General features: G+C 43.1%; 1 protein-coding gene across 4 annotated transcripts in view; it reads right to left on the bottom strand.

Annotated features, from left to right (window-relative positions):
- The window catches only part of BCL2L14 (BCL2 like 14), a 53,509-nt gene that overhangs the window by 12,042 nt on the left and 26,714 nt on the right, over window positions 1–14,753 (bottom strand). For 2 of the 4 annotated variants that reach the window (XM_042945819.1, XM_042945820.1), the window contains 3 exons: window positions 13,807–13,980; window positions 11,682–11,752; window positions 9,316–9,582 (listed from right to left, as the gene is read on the bottom strand). In XM_042945819.1, the coding sequence (XP_042801753.1) occupies window positions 9,316–9,582; window positions 11,682–11,752; window positions 13,807–13,980 (512 nt within the window). Of the gene's footprint in view, window positions 1–4,118; window positions 4,552–9,315; window positions 9,583–11,681; window positions 11,753–13,806; window positions 13,981–14,753 lie in introns of those variants that run through there. The other 2 variants (XM_042945822.1, XM_042945821.1) reach the window with 2 other exon arrangements.

Raw genomic sequence — 14,753 nt, 5'->3', positions numbered from 1 at the left:
AGAGAGAGAGGGAGACACAGAATCCCAAGTAGGCTCCAGGCTCCAAGCTATCAGCACAGAGCCTGACGTGGGGCTCGAATTCACAAACTGCGAGATCATGACCTGAGCTGAAGTTGGACGCTTAACTAACTGAGCCACCCAGGCGCCCCTATAGTTACTGTATTTGGTACAAGTTTTAGACCAATTCATTTCTTTTGAATAAATTCCTAAGAATGAAATGGTTGGGTCATCTGGTAGATGTTTAACTTTTAAAGAAACTATGGAAGGGAAGGAAAAATAAGATACAAACAGGGAAGCAAACCATAAGAGACTCTTAAATACACAGAACAAACTGAGGGCTGATGGGGGTGGGGGTTGGGGGGCGGGGAAAATGGGTGATGGACATTGAGGAGGGCACTTGTTGGGATGAGCACTGGATGTTCTATGTAAGTGATGAATCATGGGAATCTACTCCTGAAGCCAAGACTACACTGTATATTAGGTAACTTGACAATAAGTAAAATAAAAGCAAGAGAAAGAGATGCAATCCTATACTCCCCCCCCCCCCCAAAAAAAAAGAAAAGAAAAAGGAACTGCTTAAAATGTTTTCCATTTTGGAAATGTTAAGTTTGCATTCTAGTTTTTTAAATGTTTTAACTTATTTCTTTTGAAAGAGAGAGAGAGAGAGTGTGTGCACATGCGAGTGGGAAGGAGGGACAGAGAGAGAAGAGAGAGAGAATCCCAAGCAGGCTCCCTGCTATCCATGCTCCATCTCATGAACTGCAAGATCATGACCTGAGTTGAAATCAAGAGTCAGAGGCTTAACCGACTGAGCCACCTAGGTGCACCTACATTCTATTTTTCTTGAGTGAGCTTTGGTAGTGTGTCTTTTAAGAAATTTGTCCATTTCATCTAAGTTGTTGAATTTTTGGTATATGATATTCTCTTATTATCCTTTTAATATCTGTAGGACCTATAGTGATGTTCCCTCTGTTTATTATTGGTAAGTTGTGCCTTTTCTCCTGATCAATCAGGCTAGAGGTGTTACTGATCTCCACAAACCATCTTTTGGTTTCATTACTTTGACACCATTCTGCTTTCTTTCTCTTTATTTCCTTTCTTTTTTATAATTTAAAAAAAATTTTAAGTTCTTTGAGAGAGTGTGTGTGCACATGTGATCTGGGAAAGGGCAAAGAGAGGGAGAGAGATGCTCAGCTCGATCTCATGACCATGAGGTCATGACCTGAGCCAAAATCAAGAGTTGGACGCTCACCTTATTTCTCATCTCTCAGGGACTAGTCCTTCATTGCCTGATGCACAATGTCTTGAAAACGGAAAGCTATTCTTTCATATAGCTTGTCTTTTTTTTTTTTCCAGTTGTTTTAAGCAGGAGTTTAAACTCAGTCACTATTACTTCATCTTGGCTGGAAGCTGCAGATGATTTGGAACATTTGGAGAGTTTGTTAAAACTACACATATCTTGGGCCATACTCCAATCTCATTGCTTTACCGGTTATAGCAGTGAGGCTAGGGTATATGATTTTGCAATTGTATATTAAAAGTAGGCCAGGCATTAGATAGACAAAGTTAAATTAGACATAATACTTGTTTACAAAAGCATTTTTGTTAACAGAAGCATTTATAATCCAATGCAAAAGATTAGTTCTTATGGCATAATGTCTTAAGTATAATGTCCATAAATAGTGTGCTCTGGAGCATCTCTATGAAGAAAGGTATCCAAATGTAGCCCTCTGGCAGCCAAGGGAGGGCTAGCAAATGCTTCCTGGAAGAAATGAAGGAGTGAATTTGGAAAGATGGGCTGGAGTTCATTGAATTAGTGGAAATAAGGGGAAAGGGGACCAGGAGGCAAGGACAGACCAAGTGGAGAAAAAATATCGTTATAAAGGCCCAGAGGTGCAAGGTTGCAAATGCATAATGTAGAATGGTTGAATCAAAGTGGGAGAAGAGGTGATCCCCATTGTCGCCATCCATAAGAAGAAACTCCTTTATCTCGGATGTTTTTCTGACTTTCTGTGTGGGGGCAGGAAGCAAAAGGGAATATTTTTTTTTCCCACAGTTACCTGATTTACATTCTTTATTTACCCTTTCCCACAGCTCCAGGTTTGATTCAGCATTACCTAAAACCACCATCCACCATTTATCAACAGTGGTATCAGGGTTTACTAATCATTGATTCTTCCTCTTTCATCCACTGTCAAGTCACTGTTGATTTCTCAGATTGTCACACTTTACAGATCAAACATAGACTTCCCCTCATCAGCCCCTATCATTTGTGTTTCTTGTAGATTAATTCCACAAGGAGCCCCAAACAATTGCATTCTGAATGCTGTTTAACGTTAGTTATCTTTTTTTTTGTACTTGGATTAAAAAGTACAAGAATACCTTTAATTATCTCCTTAGAGTTCTTACAGTCTTTCCAATGAACAAGTTAGAAAACTATGAAACAATTACACAAAAGCCACGTCACAAGAGTTGTTGAAGAATTTGGCCCCATTTGATTGCAACTCACTCAAAATTCTTTTGGCTTTTGTGGCCACGGTAAGCGGAAGGAGTGGGGGTAAAAAGACTTGTATATTGGATGTTTGCCACTATAAATGGGGACAGCCCCTATTTGAGCCCCCCTCTTCCTCTTAGGGAATGCCCTACCTTATGTAACTTAAATATGGTAAACAGCCTTCTCCCATAATGAACTGAAAATGTAGAAAGCCCACTCTCCTAGCTCTTGACAGCTGGAGCACAGGCATATGATCTGGGGTCAGCTAATCCAAGTAATCCACCTGGAAGTTTACCTTGGAGACAGGCAAGATTGGGAAGATTCTTCCCGGTGGGGAAGAGAGATGGGAGTGGGGGTAGCAGCATCATTTCTCAGTAGCAGTGGGGCCAGTGATGGCACACAATTTCTGGTTCAGTGGTGGAGACTGGGGCATGCGTGTTCTGTGGTAACACCACACGGAAGTGTGATTTAGCCTGTGCTTCTGGCTGCGGAGGCTTACTTTTACTCTTGCCATTTCCAAATCTGGGAGAATAACTCATTTTAATTAAGATGGGTAGAGTAGTGATATTTGATGTGATATTAGACGGGTCCAATTTTTCCCTTGGAGCTGGAAGTATGTCTGATTAACGCATTCATTTATTTGCTCATCACAGGTTTATTAAACACCTGTTTTACATCAGGCTACATGCTGGGTGCTACAGATCTAGACATTTTTAAGACTATAATTTGATAGTATTTTAAAAATTATTGTTTCAATAATTATTGTTTGTTAAACAATTGTGAAACATATTTCGCTTACTATAAAACCTCATTCTGAACACTAATTTCAGAAAAGCAATCAGTGACTGCTTTGGGAGGAGAGGAAATTTTGTTTTAGCTGAGGGCAGCGCATATTAAACATAAGTGAGCACTCAGCACTAAATACCAAGCACTGTTGTAAGCACTTTTTATAAATTAACTCATTCGATCTTCGTGGAAATCTTAGTACTATTACTTTTTACTTGTTTTAAACATAAGATACTCTTTTAAAAAATTTTTTTTAATGTTTATTTTTGAGAGAGAGAGAGAAAGCACAAGTGCGGGGAGAGGCAGAGAGAGAGGGAGACACAGCATCCGAAGCAGGCTCCGGGCTCTGAGCTGTCAGCACAGAGCTCCATGCGGGGCTCAAACTCACGAACCGTGAGATAATGACCTCATCCAAAGTCGGATGCTTAACCGACTGAGCCACCTTGGTGCCCCATGTAAGATAGTCTTGACAGTGGTCTTTGCACGTGTTTAACAGCTACTAATCATTACACTACCACAAAAAAAAATAAAGAAAATTTCAGAGTCCTTGAGAAATAGAGGTGGGGTCTCTGAGATTGCTGAGGGAGGTAGAAGTAATAATTTTCTGCCAAATGGAAGTTTTTCAAACTGCCAAAGCATTTTTCTAGGGAAGTGAGTCAAAAGGCAGACATGATAATATATCCCCAAACTAGTGGATATAGCAGTGAACTCAAGTCTCTTTGAACTGCATCTACCAACATCAATAGCAACATCTTCCTAAAAGTAGGCTTGAAACAACGTCATTATTAGGCCATCCCAAGTGTAGTTTAAAAAGAAATGGTACTAGAAAACCAAAGAGTAAACACATGCACAATTTATCATTTCGCCCTTATGAGATCAGCAAATATCTGTAACAAAATTTCCCCAAAGCAGCCAACAGAGGCAAGGTGACTGTCTCTGTTCTGAACATCTGAAAGGAAAATTACCACTTGTCTTCCTAGACTTCCTCCCACACTCATTGGAGAACCTGGGAAACATGGATGTCACTGGCCACACTACTACATTCTATGAGCTGCAGACAGACAAGGCCTCTCTCCTCAGGCCTCTGGATTCACAGGAACAATGACTTTGAAAACTTCAGTGCTCCCTCTGCCTTGTACATGTTAATTTTCTCCCATAGTCTATGCTGAAACCAATGTAGACAGGATCCTAGCTGGATAATGAGTATTCCAGATTACAAATCTTCTGATTTTTCAGTCTACTTCTTCATGTGATATCCCAAGCACTTTTTCCTAGGGGGGAAAAAGAGAAATAGATTCACAAAATTCCAAGTTTAATTCACTGTTGAACTGAAAACATAAACCTGTTAACTCTGCTCTCTTGTCCCAGGCATGACCCGGGTTTCAGAGACTATGTTAGGGTTGGGGGGAGGTTTGGAAAGATGACCAGCAGCCTTGGTATTCAGGAAAGGAAAACATATGTGAAAGACTTAGGTTACACACCCAGGGCTGATAGGCTAGATGGGGAAAGGCTTTGATGCTGTATTTAAAATTCAAAAGAGTTAAAAAAAAAATTCAAAGGAGTAGATATTGGAAAGTTGAAGATTATGGAAAGTTGAAGATTATGCTCTTTGCAAAGCTCTGTGAAATGGATGAAGTTGTAGGAGCACAGGGTGACTATTTGAACAGTCCTTTACAATGAGGAAAAATGGCCAACGGGTGAATTAAAATCTCATGGGAGCTAGTTTAGCATGTTTTTTATTTTTTATTTTATGTTTTTTAAGTTTATTTTTGAGAGAGTATGCACGTGGGGGAGGAGCAGAGGTAGAGGTAGAGACAGAGATAGAGATAGAGATGATAGAGATAGAGATAGAACTAGAGAGATAGAATCCCAAGCATGGTGCCCAACTCTGGGGTCAAACCCATGAACTGTGAGATCATGACCTGAGCCAAAACCAAGAGTCGGACACTTAACCCACTGAGCCACCCAGATGCCCCTAACATGTTTTTTAGATACAGTTGTTATTCTTTCATTTGATTGATTGATTGATTGATTGATTATGCTAAGAGTATTGGCCGAACATCTATGATGCATGTAGAAAGAATGGGAGTGTTGAGAGACAAGCATAAAATACATAAATCTGCCCTTGTGTTTACAATTTCGTTGGGAAGATAGATGTACTTGCAGGAAATGTGAAACACTGGGATAGTTAGGAACCCTGGAAAACTGGTGCATAGGAATCATTTTCCTCCTTCCCTACCACTATAAGGACACCCTGGAGTGCCACCAAAATACCAAGAGCCAATGGAAGTCCCTAGAAGCTTGCCACCCAGTGTCATCTTTCTTTCTTGTGCTTGGAGACTGAGCACAGGTGTCCACATCTCCTTCACATTTTCATAACTCATATCAACTTGTAAATATTCTTTTATCAACATCCTCCTTCTTTATTTTTTGCAACTCCTCTATCAGCCTTGGAAAAATTATAGTCCTTTCTCTCTCATTCTTTTTCTTCCCTCTTCCAATTTCCAGCCACATGCTCCAAATTAAACCTAACTGTGGCCAAGACTTAAAATTCGGATTTATGATGACCTGGAAAAGTAAACTAATAAATTACAAATGATAAGGAACAATGCCATCAAATTCTGAAGGCTTTGAAAATTCCCTTTATTATTTCTACCAAAACTCCATCAATCTTCTCTAATTAAAACTGTTTTTCTCTCTAACACCAGCAGCCAAATTAAAAATAAGTAAATAAAAATGTATTCTTTTTTCTTTTGTCTTTTAATTTGCTTGCTAGAATTAGAACCACCATTTTTTTCATAACAGATTTGTTGAAATATATCACAGAGTTCATCCTTTTAAAATATATAATTCAGTGGTTTTTAGTAAATTCACAGAATTGTGCAACCATCACGTTTGGCTGATTTTAGAACATTTCCATCACACAAAAAGAAACTCTTTATCCATTAGCAGTCACTCCCTATTCTCTCTCTTCTTCTCTAATCTGTCTCTGTGAATTCACCTATTCTGGACATTTCATGAAAATAGAATCTTACAACGTATGGTATATGACCCTTTTGTCTAACTTTTACTTAGCATAATGTTTTCAAGGTTCATCCATCTGTTCCATTCCTTTTTATGCCTAAATAATATTCCACTGTATGGACATACTGCCTTTGGTTTTGCTATTCACCATTCATCACTGATGAACATTTGGGTTGTTTCCACTTTCAGGCTATTATGCATAAAATGAATGCTGCTATGGTCATTTATGTACAAGTTTTTATGTGAACATTTGTTATCAATTTTCTTGGGTATATATCTGAGTGGAATTGGTGACTCTATGTTTAATATTTTGGGGGAATTGCCAAATTGTTTCTAAAAGGGAAAATTTAGAACTCAACCAGCAGTGGATGAGGGTTCACATTTCTCTACATCCTCACCAACATCTGTCTTTTTTATTTTAGCCATGCTAGTGCATGTGAAATGATATCTTACTGTGGTTTTGATTCACATGTGCCTAATGTTGAAATGAAGATGTTAAGCAAGCATCTTTTCATTGCTTACTGGCCATCTGTATATCTTCTATGGAGAAATGTCTATTCAAAATTGGCTTTTGTCTTTTTATTGTTGAGTTGTAAGAATTTATTACATATTCTGAATACAAGTTCTTTTTCAGATATATGATTTGGACATATTTTGTTTCATTCTGTGTGTTGTCTTTTCATTTTCTTGGTAGTGTCCTTTGAAGCAGAAAAAAAATTACTTATTTTTTAAATTTGTCTTTCTTAAGATATTTATTTGCTAAATACTCTCTACACCCAACGTGGGACTCAAACTCACAACCCCAAGATCAAGAGTCACATGCTCCACCGACTGAGCTGGCCAGGTGCCCCTGAAGCAGAAAAAATTTTAATTTGATGTAATCCAATTTATTTTTTCTTTTGTTGTTTGTGCTTTCGGTGTAGACTATTTTTTTTTTTTTTTTTTTACAGAACACAGTTGGCATTTCAGCTGCATTAACCAACTACATAGACTTTTAGTCTATTTATAGACTGAATAGAACTGGCCCATGGACCCAGTTGATACTTACAATCTTTTTGGAAAAATATATTAACAAGACCAAATTATATTTTGAAAAATATATTTTGGAAAAATATATTAACATTAACCAGGATGATTCTTTCCTGTATGTAATTATAGTGCAGATATGAAGTGTTGTAAGAAGTCAGAGGCTAGTGAGGCCCTTAAGCTAGAGCGGTCAGGAAAGGCTTGGGGACAGAGGAGGGACTTGAGGGGGTCCTGGAAGAAAGAACAGTTAAAGCCAAAATAATGTCGAGGCATCTTAGCATGAGTTAAGGCAGCTTGAATTTAGAATACTTAAGAGCCTCAGTTGTTCAGATCAGCCCCTTATGGCTACCATATCTGGTGCAGATGTGGAAAATAGAAAGGAACAGAAGACTAGGTAAGCTTAACAGGCAGCCACTAAAGACCACAGCGGGCACTTCAGTTCCTTAGCAAGATCAGCTCTGCATTCCTTCTGGAAACCAAGAGACCAAGAGTGGAGGCCTCAGGGTCATGCTGACCATGGTGGAGCAGACTCAAACCCACTATCCTTGCTCCATTCTAGTGGAAAGAGGACTAAAGATAATGTGGGACAAAGGCCTGTGCTTCCAAGAAGGATCTGAACAGACAAAATAAAGTGCCCTGAGCCTATGGATATTTAAAACTATGGGCTACACATTTTGGAAAGGTTAACCTTGGGAGGCCATCTGAGTATGGCAGCTTTAAGGAAATCTCAAGGAATGAGGATAAAGGATGGGGTTGGCGGGGAGGGGGGGGATGTTGAGTCTGAGGCATGGGGGTGAAGATGTCTGTTTCGCCTGATAGCAGGTAGTTAAAAACAGATACATATCAACAATAGCCAAATTATGGAAAGAGCCCAAATGTCCATGGGCATTGGATGAATGGATAAAGAAGATGTGGTATATATGTACGATGGAGTATTACTCGGCAATCAAAAAGAATGAAATCTTGCCATTTGCAACTACATGGATGGAACTGGAGGGTATTATGCTAAGCAAAATTAGTCAGAGAAAGACAAAAATCATATGACTTCACTCATATGAGGACTTTAAGAGACAAAACAGATGAACATAAGGGAAGGGAAATAAAAATAATATAAAAACAGGGAGGGGGACAAAACATAAGAGACTCTTAAATATGGAGAACAAACAGAAGGTTACTGGAGGGGTTGTGGGAGGGTGGATGGGCTAAATGGGTAAGGGGCACTAAGGAGTCTACTCCTGAAATCATTGTTGCACTATATGCTAACTAATTTGGAAATAAATTTAAAAAATAAAAAAAATTTAAAAAAACATACAAATTTGGGGCACCTGGCTGGCTCAGTGGGGAGACCTTGTGACTCTTGATCTCGGGATTGTTGAGTTCAAGCCCCATGTGGGGTGTAGAGATTGCTTAAAAAATAAACTTCATTTAAAATAAAACAAAACAAAACGATACAAATTTAATGGTTTGCTTTTTGCTTTGTATCAAAATGTCCCTGTCAAAATGGCTGGGTCCAAGCAGCAATGACAAAATATCATGAACACTGTGTCTCTCTCTGCCTGTCAGCAGCTAAGAGAACAAGGAAGTGTTTGCCTCTCCTTGTCTCACTGCCAGACTTGGGTTGCTTACAAAATTTGTGAAAACAGAAATTATATCTAAACATTTTATATCTTGACATCTCTTCATTTCCTGTTATATCTGACCAGTCCCCCCTGGTCCAACACACATATCCCATGTACCCTTTGGGAGCCTAGTAAATATTTATCGATGATGAAGATAATCACTAAAAATAGGATCCCATCACTGGGATATATCTCTTGCCACTCAACTTCTAAATCCATGAGAACTGCCTCAAAGATGTGTTCCCTTCACTTAAAAAAAACAAAACAAAACAAAAAAAAAAACGAAAAAATGAAAAAACCCCACAACTTTCCATTCTGTCTCCTCTGAATTCTGGGAAGGTTCATTTTGAAATAGGATGCACTTACCCATCCACCGTGCTGCTGGACCCAGGGTGAGAAGTTGTCTTTTAGGTACTTGGTTCCAAAGCCCAGCACCCTGTTCATAGGGTGATTGTCGATAGCAGTGAGCTTGGCCGTGACGTCTATTGCAAGAGCAGCCTTAAAGCCCTGAGCTCTGACCTCTGATTCTCCCCTGGTGTCCACACCCCTTAGGAACTGGTCTGTGATGATCTTGAAAACAGGGTAGCACAGCTGGTCCTGGAAGCTGTTCATTAAAGCCTTGTCTTTCTTTAACTGTGTACAAGAGGATATGCATTTAGTACAGCAGCCTGGCCCCGGGAAGCCGACTCAACAGTGGGCCCCTGAAACACCCAGTGGAAAACCTTGGCTCCAACTAAGAAGTTTCTTAGTGAGCAAGGATTAAATGTTTATTTGGAAATTCTATCTTTGACGAATGATAAGCTAAGCAGGTTCTCAACAAACATTGTTTCTACAAGGGATATCCTGGGGGATGCATCAGATGCTATGTAAAGATTTCGGTGGAGCAGCGTCCTTTATGTGAGCCCAGCCCACCCCCCAACTTCTGTGAGACACGGGAGCCTGTCTGTTTTATAAATCTGAAGCAAGAATGACTAATGTCCTCTACACCAAGAATGGACCCCTTTTGATCAGCGACCCAGTTGAAGAAGCTAGACTCAAAACCCCAGTGGGCAGCCAGAAGCCTGGACTCTACCAGAATGGTCGAAGAATCAAATGCCAGAAAGAAACACTTCCATGGAGTACCCTGGCCCCCCTCTCTTTGCTCCTTTGGGTTGCACCTGCCTCTGGCATCTCAGGAAGGTGCAAGATGAGCCTGCATGTGGTCTCAGGGATGAGGGGCTTTGCAGGCACTCTGCAGCCATGGGGTTGGGGGGTAGGGGTTAGGGTTAGACAGAGTCACTGTCCCTCTCTAGTAGGAACTCACACCCACACAGCAAAGTCAGACCTTCTGTGTATTCCTACCAGAGTCCTCTACTGGGGAAACAACCATGTTTTCTGCATAAATAACATAAAGCGTCACCCCAAATCATCAAGAGCGTGCATCAAGCAAAGCGAGATCTTTTAAAGTGGTAATTTATGGGATGAAAAGGAAAGCGTCTCTCTTTAGAGCCACAAAGGTCAGCTTCGTACCACTTCCTGTCCCTTGCCTCCCTGACCTAATGCAAGTCACTTCTTAGGGAGGCTGGGAAGGAGGTTGCCATGAGAGCCACAGCGTCTTCAAGCTGTAAAGAGTCCTCGAGGATTCGAATAGGTCCCTCCCAGTACAAGGACTGCACTGTTGGCTGGTTATTGGCATCTACTGGCCATTCTTCTGGTGACAGGAGGCTCATTCCGTCACAAGGCAGCCCTGAGTGCTAGAAAGTTCATTCCTAAGATGGAGAAAATCAATTGCCCCATAACTCCTATCCATTGATGTTAGTTCCATAGAAACATAGGAGTGCCCTCAAGTCATGTACCGTATTCTATTTTCTTTCTCTGCACCCCAGTTCATCCTCTACTTGTGGACTTGAAGCTCACATGCCCTCCCAGTTACCATCCTCTGCACACACTGCTGACAAAGGCATTGAGGGAGGACCCACTGAGAAGTTGGGACTGGGGTAGAGTGGCTGGCCACTTAGTGTTGTTTCCCCTCCTGCACAAGCCGCATGGGGCCTGACTTCCATCCACTGATCGTGGCAGGACAAGGCAAGGGGTCCACAGGCCAGTCCCTGACTGACCCCAGAGGCTACTCAGCAGTCTGTGGGTAACGGCACAGAATTCTGGGGTCCTGCTCACCAGCTCTGTATCTGAAGACACTCTCACACTTTCCTGACGGGAATGATGGGTCTTGACTTCTAAATGGCAGGAAGTAAGTCCAAAGTTCTCCAAGTAACACTAATCCGCCTCCCCGGCCAAATAGCTGAGAGAGACCTTGAGCAGAGAACAGTCCAGCCACTCTCGGGGGAGATTTTGGGAAGGACTCCAGCCTTGGAGCAGGCATGGGACATCGATATCCAGACTGCAGGGCAAATGCAAGAGTCTAAACTTCCCCGAGGATCAGTTACACGGGGAACCAGATTCATAATTCTATTCAGCAAATTTTAATTTATTGGTGTCTTTTCTTGCAATAACAAAGTTACATTTTTCATTTCCAAAAATTCCAGGGAGGCTCCAGAAGGTTTACTTATGTTTTCCAAAGTGATTCATTTTTGAGATGCTGCCAGCATGAAGAATTTGGACTCCAAGGGAAATAAAATTTAGGACTAAGTGGAAACCAGAACTTGCAAAGGAATACAATCTGCAGTACGCTTCCATTCTCTGTCCCAGTGCGTGGGCACAGAAAAGAAATCACATTAGTTCAAGAAGCTCCATACCTCTCTTTCCAACTGATCCCCTGAATATTTCAGCAGCTCAACGATTTGGGCTATTATTTGCTCTTCTCCATCTGTCGGGGGAAAATTCCAGTTATTTCTTTTAAGAAGAAAAATCATCTTAACTTTTTTTTTTTTTTTTTTTTTTGCCCCCAGGGACAATACTTGTAGCCTGGTTAGGGACTGAGGGAGACATGTGCTTTGTAATTCTCAGCAACTTAACTCTTACCTTCCTTCGACTGATGGGGCACAAACCACTCCAGCTGCCCTCTCCTACAGACCCCTCCTTTCCTTTCTTCTTTTTTCTCTCAGCGCCCCGCTTCTCACCATGAAATGCATCACTTTATTTACTGTAAGAATGTCGTTGACGATATTGGTTCCACGACCCATGGTCCTGTCTCTGAAGATGTTTAGGAGAACCTTCTTTTTCGTTGGTAGGATTCTCCTGAGCAGATGTTGCTTTTCCCATATGGACACCATAAATTCCAATTGGTCATATTCCCCCTTTGTGCTGCTAGAAAGTACAGAGCCGAATTTATGGGCCCCAGCTAAGAGGGGGTACGGTCTTCCTGGCTTGCATTTTGGGAATTAAGCTCATTCCTAAACCCACCTCTATTTCCCCGCTAGTGCATTCTTTTTACATTATCTTTCAAATTGATTTATTTGATTAATCTTATTTACTAACATGTATACTTTGCATGCTGTCTTTACAACAAAGTGAGGTATAAGTAAATACACTTATGGAGTGCTCCCACTCCAAAGACTAAAATGGCAGGTAGAGAGAGAGACGGCTCCTGTTGGTATGTACGTGGGAATGGGGGACGTGGAGTATGATTTTTCTTATCTCAAAACATGCTAACCACCCAACATGAGGAAAACGGTCATGGCTACGGAACGGAATCCAAACAGAGAAACGCCAGTTACTGATACAGGAGTGCTTTTCATTGATGGCACAATCTTTGAAGTCATGGAGTCCTCATGTGTGTTCCAGATAAGAGGGAAGGAGAGGCCAGGAAATTAATCCAGCCCATCACCTCCCAGGAAGGTCTAGCGAAAGGCAAGGGAAGTGGGAGGTCTGAGCCTCAAATCACCTGGGAGGCACCAGCACGCGGGTCTCCGTGGCCCGTGTGTAGGTAGTTTTTATCTGCCCCTGTAGCCCCTCTCTCTGGGAGTCACTGTAACAAGGGCCGGCATTTCTCACGTGCACAGAGGAGACGAGCATCAGCCTGAGGCTGGTTCAGGGGCAGCTCTCCACACACAGGGGATCACAATAAGGTGGAGGCACTTTTTAGCACACTCAGAGGGGCCTCTTCTCTTCCAGCCCCGGAAGGGGTAGTTTGCGGTCCCAGCAATGCGGCACGAGACAGGCGACATCACCGCTCCGCTTGCAGGCCAGGCAGCCGCCGCCACTTGCGCCTTGTACTTCGGCTACTGCAATCCCGGGGCCGCCTCCCCTCCGTCCCACCCCTGGGCTGGAGTTTGGGGAAGGAGGGCCACGAGCAGAGACAGTCGTCAGTGATGGCAAGTGGGACTGAACTTCTCTTCCTGTGGCACGTGGTTGTGCTCCCGTTCAACTCCAGAATTCCTGCACATCTGCTGGGAACTCCTGGTCCTCGCTACGGCTGTGGCTTTGGTGACAGCTGACCCCCACCTCTGGTCACTAGTTCTCGCTTCTGCTACACGTGGTGTGCCAGACCTGGTGTCTGACGACGCCCTGCTGTTTCACAGGGCCACGTTGTAAGTCCCTGGGCCCGTGCTCCCTCCGCAACCTGGGCATTCCCGGGAGCAAACCGGCCCGCGGTCGTCACCCACAGGATTAAATCCAATAGCTCATCTCCCTCGGTGGACAAGGTTGAGCGGCCGCTTCGTGCTCCCCCGCCCCCTCAGCAGGAGGCTTTGCAGTTAGCACTGAGCTTGGCACGTTGCTTCGGTCTGTTGGCGCACTGCCCTTGCCTGGGCCGGTCTCAAGAGCTAAAGGTCGGGGCCTCCAGCAGCCTGCTGTCCTGCCCTCGGCCCAGGGCAGCAGACACCCCTAACTGCAGAGCCCTGCGCTGACCGAACCCACGAATGCATAGCTCTGCCTGGCGGACACCCGGCCCGACGACCCAAGCACGTGGAAGGGGTTTACCTTTCTTACCACTGGGCGCTGGAAGCTGGAAGCCCTGGCGCTGGATGAACGGATGGACAAAACTGCCTTTGGACTTGCGGCTTGCCGCCTGGCTGTGGACCTCGTCGGCTGGGGGCCAGGAATGCACAATTTCGGCAACGCGGTTGGCAATGGAAACGACTTGGGGGTCCTCAGCTGAAACGAGACCAAATGGTGCTGAGCGGCCCTTCCCAGAAGAACTTGGTCTAGCTCATCGGTATGCACGGTCGCCCGAAATGAAAAGCCCAGCCTAGAGGGAGAGGAAGCTGCCCGGGGACGTGTGTGCGGGGGAGGCCATTCTTCAGAAAGCTCTGGCAGTTGCCTGGCAGAGGCTGGGATGGGGGAGGAGCGCACAGAGGAATGATTGCCACCTTGAAACAATTGCCCTTCTGCACCCTCTTTTTGAAGTCTTGCAAAATTAGGGTCCCCTTTCCCCTTTGCAAGGGAAGAAACACAAAAGAAAGTGCTTAGTTCTTTGCTTGAGGGAATCCTCATTATGCTTTTATTTTTATTCTTTTTTTTGGGGGGGAGGACATTCTTTATATCTTGGGAGAGCTGGCCCCTACGTGCAGAGGAGGGCATTCAAGAGTTTGACAAGCCTTTGGGGGTTGGTCACTGAGGAAAGAGAAATATCCCTGCTCTCAGACCATATTCATTACTCAAGCCCATTATCAAGTCAACACTGAACTCCCCTTGCTCTTAAAGTGACACGTCTTCTCTCTCCTCCTGGTCTAATGGGAAACATCCAATTAACGCTGATAGGTACACCAGGGGACATAAAGTGCAGTCCAGGGCTTTCAAGAATTTATAATCCAGGAAAAGATGTATGTATTTGCACACATTACTATAGAATAAAGCATGTGGGGGCATGAAGGTTTAAATATCCTAGCCCCCTGAATTAAAGGCCCCCTGAAGGTCCTAGCCTGTGA

Source organism: Panthera leo, chromosome B4 (assembly GCF_018350215.1).
Source record: "Panthera leo isolate Ple1 chromosome B4, P.leo_Ple1_pat1.1, whole genome shotgun sequence".
Lineage (NCBI taxonomy): Eukaryota > Metazoa > Chordata > Mammalia > Carnivora > Felidae > Panthera > Panthera leo.
Note: the sequence above shows the minus strand (reverse complement) of the source record. Positions and strands in the feature narration are given on the sequence as shown.